Consider the following 11,653-nt stretch of genomic DNA (forward strand, 5'->3'; position numbering starts at 1 on the left):
ATTTTATTATTTTTATAAAATATTTAATTCTATTTTATTTAAAATGAAAATATAAAATTTATAAATATTATTATAAAAAATATATATTTTATATTAATTAAAATATATATATAAATGGATTCGTATAATAAATATCTAATATATAAAATCCGAGCTTAACCCAAACTCGTATCAGATATCATTTTTTAAATTTAAAGATGTCATTTTTTAAATTTAAACTTGTTCTAAATCCCATTATATATTATCTAAACCTATTTTATCAGGGTTTCAGTCAAATTGAATATCCATAAAAAATGGCTCATTGATATCTCTATTCAAAACTTGAGTTTAAAATTATTTGATATTGATTGAAAATATAGTGACTTACTAATATTTTTTTAAAATTATAGAAGTAAAAACTTAAATTAGAGTCTATTATATGAGTGATATATGTTCATTTATTAAATATTTACTTATTAAATCAAGTCAAGTTAGGTAATTATTTTTTTAATTTATATTAAAATGTATTTTTAAATGATTTATCCACATCAATATTTAATTTTTTTATTTAATCAATTTTAAGAATACTTTTTTTTATATTAATTTAACTCATTCAAAATTTTTAAAAAATGGAGTGAAACTCTGTCCACCGAAAAAAAAAAAAAAGAGTGAAACTCTAATCAATGAATAGTTCAGAACTATCATTAAATTAATTTTGTTGGGTATTAAATTTGATTTTCGAATCATTAAAATATTAATTTAATAATCATATATATATATATATATATATAAATATAAAAAATAGAAATGTAATTACGAAAAATATTTTTATAATCTTAAGTTGTTATGAGGTGAGTTGCTAATAAAGTCAACTCTCAAAGTGGCTTGATGTGCTTGTTGAATAGTTTGAGCGTGGGGTTCATGTATAATAATAAGAGTGAATTTGTTTGAGACTTATTATTGTTATTATTATTAGAAATAGAATAAATAGAATTTTATATTTATATATATCAGTTTTTAAATGAAAATTTAAAAAATAATTTTATGGTTTAAAATAATTTAACTTAAGTTTGTTTTTTATTTTTTTTTTTTAAAAGTGTGACACCTCTTACCCGTCTATAGTATAGCCGAGTAAGATATGTCACACAGTGTACCAGAATATCATATTTTATTTCAATCATTTTTATTCTTTCTTAATTTATTTTTTTCATAGTTATGAAATACAATTTGTGAAATATAATTCATTTAAGTCATTTATTGAAATTATAAATTTATTTGAGATTTCGCAAATTTTATAGAAAATTCGACAGAGTACAGACTAAAAATAGAGAAAATAGTTCTTCGGAACCTGTGAAAAACACTCCATTGCAACGATTGGACTCCAATCACTAAAGGAATTATCCGTTTTGGCCATAAGTTTCACGGTTTTATCCCATAGGTGGAATGAAGAACTTTCCAGGAGGTCACCCATCCTAGGATTTCTCTCAAGCGAGCACGCTTAACCCTGGAGTTCTCCCAACTCTATAAAATAGTGAAACTAATTACTATAGGCGCCTTTTGTAGAATGACCTCGAGAGTTGGAAGAACTCCAGGGTTAAGCGTGCTCGTTTGAGAGAAATCCTAGGATGGGTGACCTCCTGACCTCCTAGAAAGTTCTCCATTCCACCTATGGGACAAAATCGTAAGGCTTATGGCCAAAGCGAACAATTCCTCTAGTGCTTAGAGCCGATCGTTACAAAAAGTTTTTTAATTATTTTTAAATAAAAATTATAATTTTTTATAAATAAAATTACACGATAAATTTTTATAACATTTATTTATAATAATAAAATCAACTATATTATTACACAATAAATAAATAATATATTACAAAATTTAAAAGAAAATTAAATTCTAAGATATTTTTGTAAGATTTTTTTAAATTATGATAGATATGAATAATTTGGTTTTTAAAAAAAAAAATAATTTTGACTAACCCAAGCCCAAGCAGGTAAGCCCATTATTAGAGTGGCAACCTTGTAATATTGTTTTTCCTTAAACCCACTGCCGAAAATCTGTCGGAACAGCCATGGAGACCCTCCATCGATTCTCCTTTCGTCTCCTCCCGATTTACCTCGCCGTAAAATGCCTCGATGCAAATCCAATAGAAATGAAATCATGCCTCAGGCTCACCACTCTGTCTCCGATATCTCGTTTTGCTCGAATGCCCATATCCGTACCCGAATTTATAACCTCGAACCCCCACTTTACTGCCCGGAAATCTTTCTCTTCCTCTTCAAATGCCAAAGCGGGTTGGTTTCTGGGTCTTGGAGAGAAGAAGAAAACGAGCTTGCCGGATATTGTTAAAGCGGGTGACCCGGTTTTGCATGAACCGGCTCGAGAAGTTGCCCCGGAGGAAATTGGGTCAGAAAGGATACAGACGATAATTGATGATATGATTAAGGCTATGAGGATGGCTCCTGGTGTTGGACTCGCTGCTCCTCAAATTGGAATCCCACTCAGGGTTAGTTTATGATAGTGTTTGGTTATTGAGAAAGCTAAGGAAATGGTATGTGTTGTGGCCAGGCATACAAAATTTGAAACTTTTAAAATCTTGATAACAGTAGTATGACTTAGTTACCTTTGTGTTGGAGTAAGACTGTGCTTATGTCATTTTAATCTTAAAAGTCCCTCTCTCCTCTCTCTTAAATGTTTATTGGGGTAATAGTAATGGGAAGTATAAGGGTAACCAACATTACTTGATAGATGGAAATGTTACAGTACAATGTGAATTCATTTGAGATTTTGGCTTTCATGGGCTTTATCTATGTGTCGAAATTGTTTGGGCATTGTCTGGATTTTAAGATTATAGTGAGAGTTACTTTCTTACTTAATTAAATGTTGCCAATGCTTGATCTTGTCTTATGGTAGGAATCAGTACTATGTTAGGGAAGATTAGGGTTCTTAGCATTTTGGAAAGTAATGAATTGTGATGTTTGCAATCGCATACATACTATTGTTTCTGGGATTGAAGACCATCTGATGAATTAATGGGCAATGGCGACTGAATGTGTCATTTATTCTTGTGCACAAGGCCTAGATTACAGGATAAATCCTTAAATGCAGTCTCCAACTTGCATATAAAATGAATTTCAAGTAATAGCATTGTTCTTTTCACACAACCAAATGCTCAGCACTCAACCATAAGGATTTTTTTTCCTAACATTATTTTGGTTTCACATATGTAGTCATGTACTATATTTGATATTTGACGGACAAATGGATGTCAACATTGTTCTCTGACCATGTGTTTAATTAACAAACCAATTGATATGTTAGAAATTAAAAATGGATTCACTCTTGTTCTCGTTTTCACTACCTTGCATTCCCCATAAAGGAAACCTAAAGTAACAAAAGTTCTGTTAATTTCATTTCTGCAGATCATAGTTTTGGAAGATACAAAAGAATATATTGGTTATGCACCGAAGGAAGAGACCAAAGCACAGGACAGACGCCCTTTTGATCTTCTGGTATGTTCATTTACATGGCAAATGGAAACATTCTAATTGTTGACATCTAGAATTAAAGCGTCCAAGAAATTTCACTTTGCTTTTGCAATTTATTTGTTCATTTGAGGCAGGTGATCCTGAACCCAAAGCTTACCAAGAAAAGCAACAGGACTGCATTTTTCTTTGAAGGGTGTCTAAGGTAAGATGAATTTCAGTAGTGAATATGTTTGCCTTAATTAAATAAGCTTTATTTTATTATTATTATTTTTTTCACTTTCAACCCTCATTTGCTTTTATGTCACATGAGATTATAGAACAGAAATATTTTGTACCAAATTTCTCCATCTATGAAAATAATCTTTGACAAACTCAGGTATTGCCAGTGTTATACAACAGTGAATATTTTTGTGTCCAATTTCTCAAATCATATTGTGTCCGATTTCAGTCAGCCATGACTGTGTCACTTGACGAGGTTCCACTATTAGTTATATTATATGGATGGCAAAAGTTTTTGAACCCGATCAATTTTCCTGGACCGGCCCCGCATAATAACATATTATTATTTTTTATTGAAAATAACTAATTTGTATGTATTTATGTATTTAAATATTATAATTTTTGCAAAAATATGCATATATTATTAAAATTATGTTTAAAACTTATATTTTTCTTATATTTTATTTTTAAATAAATAAATTTATATTATTTAATAATAAATTATAATAACAAAGTCTCTGTAGGTAAACCTACCCTGTTCCCCGGCTGGGAAATCCTTGCCCCAGCCCGCCATGTTGTTATTCCTATCATCTTATTTCATTTCTATTGTCCATTGCAGTGTTGATGGATTCAGAGCAGTGGTGGAGCGATATCTTGATGTCGAGGTTACAGGTTTGAATCGTTATGGCCAGCCCATCAAAGTGGATGCTTCTGGTTGGCAGGCACGTATCTTACAGCACGAGTGTGATCATTTGGATGGAACTCTTTTTGTTGATAAGATGGTGCCAAGAACATTTAGAACCGTAGAAAACTTGGACTTGCCACTTGCTGAGGGGTGCCCGAAGCTTGGTGCCCGCTAGTTCGTGCAAAGCTACAAAGATGGTCCGAAGAATGCAAAAAAGGAGGGGTTTAAGATCCATTTCATCTTTATGCAGTTACCTTTGAAATCTTATGTCCCTTGTTTTCATATGTTTTTCTTCTTGGAAAAAAGGGAGAGAAACATATGTTTGTCTAATTCTATACTTTGCAGCATGATTTAAAACGGTTTGTACTGTTCAAATTTTATTTATTTTTTATTAGTTAGTAGTGTAGCATTTAGTTTCATTTTTAATAAAAAGAATCTACTCTCTCTCTCTCTCTCTCTCTCTCTCTCTCTCTCTCTCTCTTTTCTTGCTTGATTGAATTGACCTGTTCTGAACTTGCTGGCCGTTTTTGATTCAAAGAACAGAAAATAAGTTTGGGAGGTTAAAGATGTTCAGAAAGTAGATGTAGTTTTGTTAGTTCGCTCATTCTAGTTGATCAGCCAACATTCTCAGTATTAAATATTAAAGTGTATGAGCCAGGACTATGCGGTCATCAACTTAAAAGTAAGAATCAAAAGCTGCTGAATTAGCGAAGTTACTTCTTTTTCATGATAAGCAACGTGTCTTTGAGGTCTCTACCATTTACAGATGATTACCCACGCTATGCTCTCCCCATGATTTAAAACGAGATAAGGGGCGTCTACAAATTTTGAGAAAAAAAAATATAAGAATAGTTCCACTAAATAAATTAATCTTCCTCATGGCATGAGTCATAATGTGGAATGCCAATCCAAAAAAACTTATGAACCATAATAATCTTTTGGTCTAGTTTTCTTATATGTTCAATTCAAACGGTGTAGCTTGTCTTCAGATAAACTGGAGTCAGGTGACAGGTGGGACTTTCTGCTGAATGAAGCTCTCAGAGCATGAGAAGCAGGGAGGGAGACCGACTAGACCCAGACTTGAGCCATATGCTCCCCAGCAAAAAGACTTTTAGATTTCTCCAGTGTATGACACCAGTTGAATATCTTCCAAATATAATCCTTCACATGGCGAGTAATCACTGCAAGCAAATCCCCTAGCATGCTACATATATACATATATGTATAGCATGCTCTGTAGCTGAAGTTCCTTGGATGTGCATAAAGGATATATTTGCCACTTTAACAGTTGAATTCTGCATTCCATGGTATAAGAGGTCACTACGCTTGTGTTTATAGACTACTGACAAGAAATAGTCATCCCAGACTAATGGGGTCTGAATGGGCAATCCAAGATGCAACATTATGTGATATCCACCCAAATACTTCAATGATTTTGCAATCTTCACTATAGATCTCAAAGGGAATGGTAAAAATCCCTTACCTGGTTCGCACATGGAATTTGCTAATCACAATAGTATTGATCAATTATAATTGGATTTGATACGTTTTCCATTAAAACATTCTGGAACTTGATCTGACTGACATCGCCATTACCTCCCTGATAAAGTGAAAAAAAAAAAAATCAACTCATCCATTTTTCACAAGAACACATTTTAGAGAGAGAAAGCTGTTGGGAAAATTACCTGCCATGTTTTGATACGGACTCCATTATCAGTTATGGACAGGAATGCCCCATCTACCATTATATCATACACCTTTGATGACGCGTTATATTTCCCCAAGCTTCCATTGCTAAATAATGCAGATTAGAATTAGTTAATATATTCAAGCCAAATCCTGGACAGCACTGAAATAGTTATTACCTTATGCCGTTCCCTGGTTCACATGCAAAGCTCCTGATTCTGATCCGTGAGGAGTTGCTGACTATAGAGATACAGTCATCTCCTGGATGCCACATGTGATCATTTAATCAGAACTACAGAATGAAAAATGCTGCAAAAAATTGCGAGTGTAAAGCCTAGTGCCATATGGATTCCCAACCTGTCCTGACTATGCAATCTCTGACCTCCACACCACGGGATGTTCTGATGTGAATTCTATTGGTGCTGGGGCTAAAAGCAGGCGAATCACTGAGACACGGAACACCATAACTCGGATACAACTAGTGAATGCAATGTGTATTTGCTGACCATAGACAATTCGATGGTTTCTGACCCTCAAATCCTTGCACTTGTGGAAAGTCATGGCCTGCAGTGTAATTGTGATACCAGATTAAGTCCATAAAACTATGATAAAAAGGTGGCATTCTTGGGGCCAAAGTTAGAAGAGAAGAATATAAGAGAGAAATAATATAACAGAGCTAAATGCATTGCTTCAAGAATATGAGCTGTACTAACTGTAGGAGCATGTCTACATGGCTGCTACAAACAAAAATTAAAGCCAGATTCAGACATTTGCATAAATTAAAATGCACATTGAGAAAAATGAAGTCTGAGAATGAATGGATATGATTAGCAATACATTTGTTGGATTGATCTTGCAAGACCACCATCTCCGTCCCATGCCATTGATTGTTCCTCTCCCACCTATTGTAAGGCGGTTTACCCCATGGAAGTATAGCCATTTACGAGGATTTAGACATTTCCAAGAAACTGGATCTTTGGGAGCAACGATATTACCAGAGACCTATTAAATTACAATTCCAATGACATGACTAAGAGGAAAGTCACATTCAAATAGAAAAAAAAAACATAAAAATGCAAACATACAGCTAATGTGGCTGCGAAATTGAGTAATATAACTGTTTGTTCTTACATTAAGGGTGATTCTTGATTTACAAGGCCCAGCCAAATCAAAAGGATGGACCAGCAAAGTTATTCCAGCAGGAATTACAATTCTGGTTCTTGCTGGCAAAGAACAAGCGCTCTTCCAAGCATCCTTGAAAGCCTGAAAACCCAGAAAATAAAATTACACACAAGGGAATTTAAAAACATTCTTGAAATAACCTGAGAAAAGAGAAAAATTTTGCATGAAAGAGCAACTAATAGTAACTATCTGATAGTTTAATACCAACAGGCATGATTGACAGAGCCCATTATCAAGACACCATCCAAACAAAGTAATTAAATTATTATATCTCAGCTTAAACAAATAAGAAAACGAATTAATAAATATAAAAATAAAACACATAAGCAGCTAAGATTGTCACCCGAGTATCATTACTAACTGCATCACCTCTAGCCTAAAATCAGTGAAACAAACTGTTTGATTATGATTAATAATAAATTAACATTATTATTCACATCGAAATCAAGGTTTTACTTTTATATTTATTTAAAGTAGGATTAAATAAAAAATTATATATAGAATTATCAAACTAACTAATCAATGAATTACTCTTCATAAATATCTTCGAGTGAACATCAAAATTATGGTCGGAGGGACGATGATAAATATGGCATGATCTTTTCATGGAAATTAATGGATGTGGGCATTAAGTGGAGACCACTTCTTGGATGGATTTTGATCTCCATCGTTCAACATTTATTATTATTATTTTTTCTTTCTTTTCTTGGTCCCCAGGAACATGTGACACTCACTGAAAGTGCACGAATGCTCACAACTACGTCCACTAAGTGATGTTGATTTGCCCAAAAGAAATGAAGATTGAAAATTGTAAATTGCATAAGCATATTTAGAATTTATACGGCCGACTTCAATCAGTTTGAAATTAAAGTTTAATTATTATCATTATCATAAGTGAATAGGTAAAAAAAAAATCTTATTTCTACTTTCATTTGATTAAATAAATTTTATTTTTAATCAAACTTTAATTAAAATTAATATTCATTAGCTCATAATCTGAGACAGCTGCAGAGTCACTGAATCAGATTGATAAGAGAACTAGAGGAGAAGGGTAAGAACTCAGAATATAATAAAATTTGCCCACCCCATCTACAGTTGAATCATAATACAATAACATATAATTAATATTAAAAACTGACATAAGCTCTCACTTACCTCTTAATTAAAATCTTTGGCTATTACATCACTAAATAACATTTTTAAACAGAACCCTCTATTGTTAGAGCATGCCTCTTCTCATCTTGGTTTTCTAGATTCTACAGGTGCATGTGCCTTTCAGATTAGCTCTCTATAATATATCATAATCACAGTGGATATGATTGGCCTTTAAAAATTATGGAGATTTGCAGTGGTCAAGCTGTTCAAATTATTTATATTTGCGGTGGGGGTGAATGAAAAGCAAGAGGTGTGGGCTAATGATTGGGGGCCTTACTCTTAGCACATGTGATGTGAGACCAGGACACAGAATTCCCAAATCAAAGAGCTGCCTTTGTGCAAAATTGCTTCAAGGCAACCTTCAATCATCCTTATCAATTGGTTACAAGAGTAACATTATCCTTACTCAAAACAAAATTCCTTTTAGATTGTTTCAATGTCATCAATTTTGGGAACTAAGGAGCAAAATGAGCACATTCTTATCTTTTTTTAATACTAACTAAAATAATTTTTTTATTTAGAAAAATAATTTTAGACCTTCAAACTCAACACCAAACAGATACTTAATTATTTTTTAATTATTTTCTTTCCTTAATTAATAAATTAATTTTCACTCTTTTTAATTGCTACATGGTACATTATGAGAAGTTGACTTACTAAAATAATAACAAGTCAATTACTTCTTTGAATAATTTATTAAAGAATTGAAAAAGTAAAAGCTATTAATTTCAAGAATAATTTATTAACACAAGTTATTTAATTTTTAATATAGCAAAATGAGTGGATAATATATTAGGAAAAAATTAAACAAAATTTATTACTTTAATTATATTAATTATATCTTTTTAGTTTATATGAAAAAAAAACTAAGATTATTTTTATGTGACGGTAGTACTAATTAAATTAATAAGAAATTTCATACTTAATAACTTTTACACAACGATTAATAAAAAAATCTCCACCCAGGAAAATACTTAATTATTTTCCTTCCTGTTAATACAACATTTAATTGCACATATAGAGCAAGTACTCAGCTCAAATCAAACCATCAAAATTTAATTAACCGAATTAATAAATATTACAAATCAAACTGAAATCCTAAGAAAATCAAACATAACTAAACCACTCTAATTTGATTTAGTATACTTTTTTTAAAAAATTATTGTTCACCTTCTAAAATTTTATACTAATTTGATTTAGTATACTTTTTTTAAAAAATTATTGTTCGCCTTCTAAAATTTTATACTATTTCCTTTTTCAATACCTTTACCTTGGTTTCGGCTTCTACATTTTATGTAAATTTCGTTCATATTTTTTATTTTATTTAATTTTGATATGTTAATATTGATCCTTATATTTTTACCAAAATTTTATTTAATTTCTTTCTAATATTAGATTTGAAGGATAAATTTTTATATCCGCACCTGCTGAGGAGTTAGCTAGTTCGTAAGATGGTTAATTAGCGTTTAGCTAGTTCGTAAGATGGTTAATTAGCGTTTAGCTAGTTCGTAAGATGGTTAATTAGCGTGCAGCCAACAACATTAAATATTAAAAGAGTACACACAAGGGATGTTGCCGAGAATGTTGAATTTCACAAAATTTGACCCAACACATTACACACCTCATGAATTTGCTTGCCTGCCTGACCAACCAACCACTCATCCATCTTGTGGGCGGGTTATGGTTCAATACTGTGATGCTAATTTGGTACAAATCAATTGAACAAAATGCATAAAACTATGTATTTATGAGGTATCTAAACCCCTATTTTGTCAAAAGAAAGGCATAACTAGTTGTTAACTAACTGCAACGACTTTGATTAAAAGGGTCCCCCTCTCTTTATTGGTGATCCCAAGAAGAAGGCCAGAATCTCCCTGGCAGAGGAACCAGAACTGGTGGAGATTCACCTAGGTTCTGATCTTTTCACAATTTGGAAAAAAGAGGGAGAGATCCTATACTAATCAAGAAAGTGAAATCCTAATTTGTTATGCCCATTAATAGATTCTAACTAACAAATCTTCTCCCATGATAATATCTCATGTCAATCTACTAAAGTTGCATAAAATCACGTAAAGAGAACTCAAGCAAAGAGAGAATCAAGATTTGCTTTTTGTACAGAAGAGAAGTAAATTTCCGGATCAAGAACAAGAACCAAACCATATACACATAATTGGATCCATCCAGAACACATAACCATATCTAAAATCCGAAAAAAAAAACCAAAAGAGACCACATCTAAATTACGAGGACAATAAAGGATTACAACTCAGTTCTGTTCCCAAAAAAAAAAAAGCTTCTGCATCTCAGTTTATTGAGATGAACTTCAAGGTCTTAACCCTACAACTCTAACAGCATATGTAAATAGTACCAGAATACTGTAAACAATCATACCCCTCTCCTCCTCCTCCCCCTCCCAATTCACAGGAATATGCCATCCCCGGTCACTAGTAAACACGGAAAATTATCGTGATCTGGGCTTACCGGCCTTTTTCCGATGATTCTTTGGCGATTTTCCAAAAGCACCGCAAAACCCACAAGCAGAGACCCTTGGCGAAGGAGGTTCGATAGCCGGAGAGACCTTGCCGGTGCGGTAGGCTCGTTGTCCACCGTTGGATCGGCTTCTTTCTATGGTGCTGACTGTTCTCGATGATGGCTTAACGTCTTTTTCTTGCTGAATATCTAGCTTTTCTTCTAGTTCTCGTTCTTGTTCGTGTTCTTGCTTCGGGTCGTTTGCTACTTGGTTTAGCTCTCCTGACAAAAGCTTGTCATCCCAAACAAGACCTGAAGATCCTTGCCTCCTAAAAGACACTGCAGATCTTTGCAAACCAGCCATAGCTTCTCTTTCTTTCTTTTCTGGATCCTTCTAGCTGAGCACTGCATACAAATATTTACCTTGAGTTATGCTGTTTTAGCTCGTATATATACGACCTGAGGAGGCTCACCTATGGAAAGTAAAAAACGGAGGAACGATAAAAGGAAATAAAAGGTCAAGTCATAACGAGGCAACTGAGTCAAATATATCAAGATTTCTTTAATCCTTCCCTTTCTGTTGAGATCGAAATCAAACGAGAGATAGGATTTGTTTAAATTTTTTAATTATTTTTTAAATTAAAAACATATTTAATAATATTCGATTATTTATTATTTTATTGAACGTGATTAAATTTTATTTATTTATTTATTATTTTCCACAATTACTGACCTGGCTTACTCATCCTCTCCACGCGAAGCCGCCAGCTCGTTTTATTAAAATTTTTAATTA

The 11,653-nt window shown here is 32.7% G+C and overlaps 2 protein-coding genes and 1 pseudogene across 2 annotated transcripts; 1 reads left to right on the forward strand and 2 right to left on the reverse strand.

Moving 5' to 3' along the window:
• Positions 1 to 2,006: 2,006 nt before the first annotated feature.
• LOC110646955 (peptide deformylase 1A, chloroplastic/mitochondrial) lies at positions 2,007 to 4,818 on the forward strand. The gene is made up of 4 exons (XM_021800582.2): positions 2,007 to 2,482; positions 3,399 to 3,488; positions 3,599 to 3,666; positions 4,303 to 4,818. Exons 1-4 carry the CDS (start codon positions 2,048 to 2,050, stop codon positions 4,541 to 4,543), a joined length of 834 nt encoding a protein of 277 aa, XP_021656274.2. The 5' UTR covers positions 2,007 to 2,047; the 3' UTR covers positions 4,544 to 4,818.
• A 298-nt stretch (positions 4,819 to 5,116) lies between these two features.
• On the reverse strand, positions 5,117 to 10,057 carry LOC110646956 (probable polygalacturonase At1g80170; annotated as a pseudogene).
• A 746-nt stretch (positions 10,058 to 10,803) lies between these two features.
• Positions 10,804 to 11,387, reverse strand: LOC110646949 (uncharacterized protein At1g15400). The gene has a single exon (XM_021800576.2). The coding sequence runs from the start codon at positions 11,222 to 11,224 to the stop codon at positions 10,853 to 10,855; it is 372 nt and encodes a 123-aa protein (XP_021656268.2). The 5' UTR covers positions 11,225 to 11,387; the 3' UTR covers positions 10,804 to 10,852.
• Positions 11,388 to 11,653: the final 266 nt, after the last annotated feature.

Source organism: Hevea brasiliensis, chromosome 1 (assembly GCF_030052815.1).
Source record: "Hevea brasiliensis isolate MT/VB/25A 57/8 chromosome 1, ASM3005281v1, whole genome shotgun sequence".
Taxonomy (NCBI): Eukaryota; Viridiplantae; Streptophyta; class Magnoliopsida; order Malpighiales; family Euphorbiaceae; genus Hevea; species Hevea brasiliensis.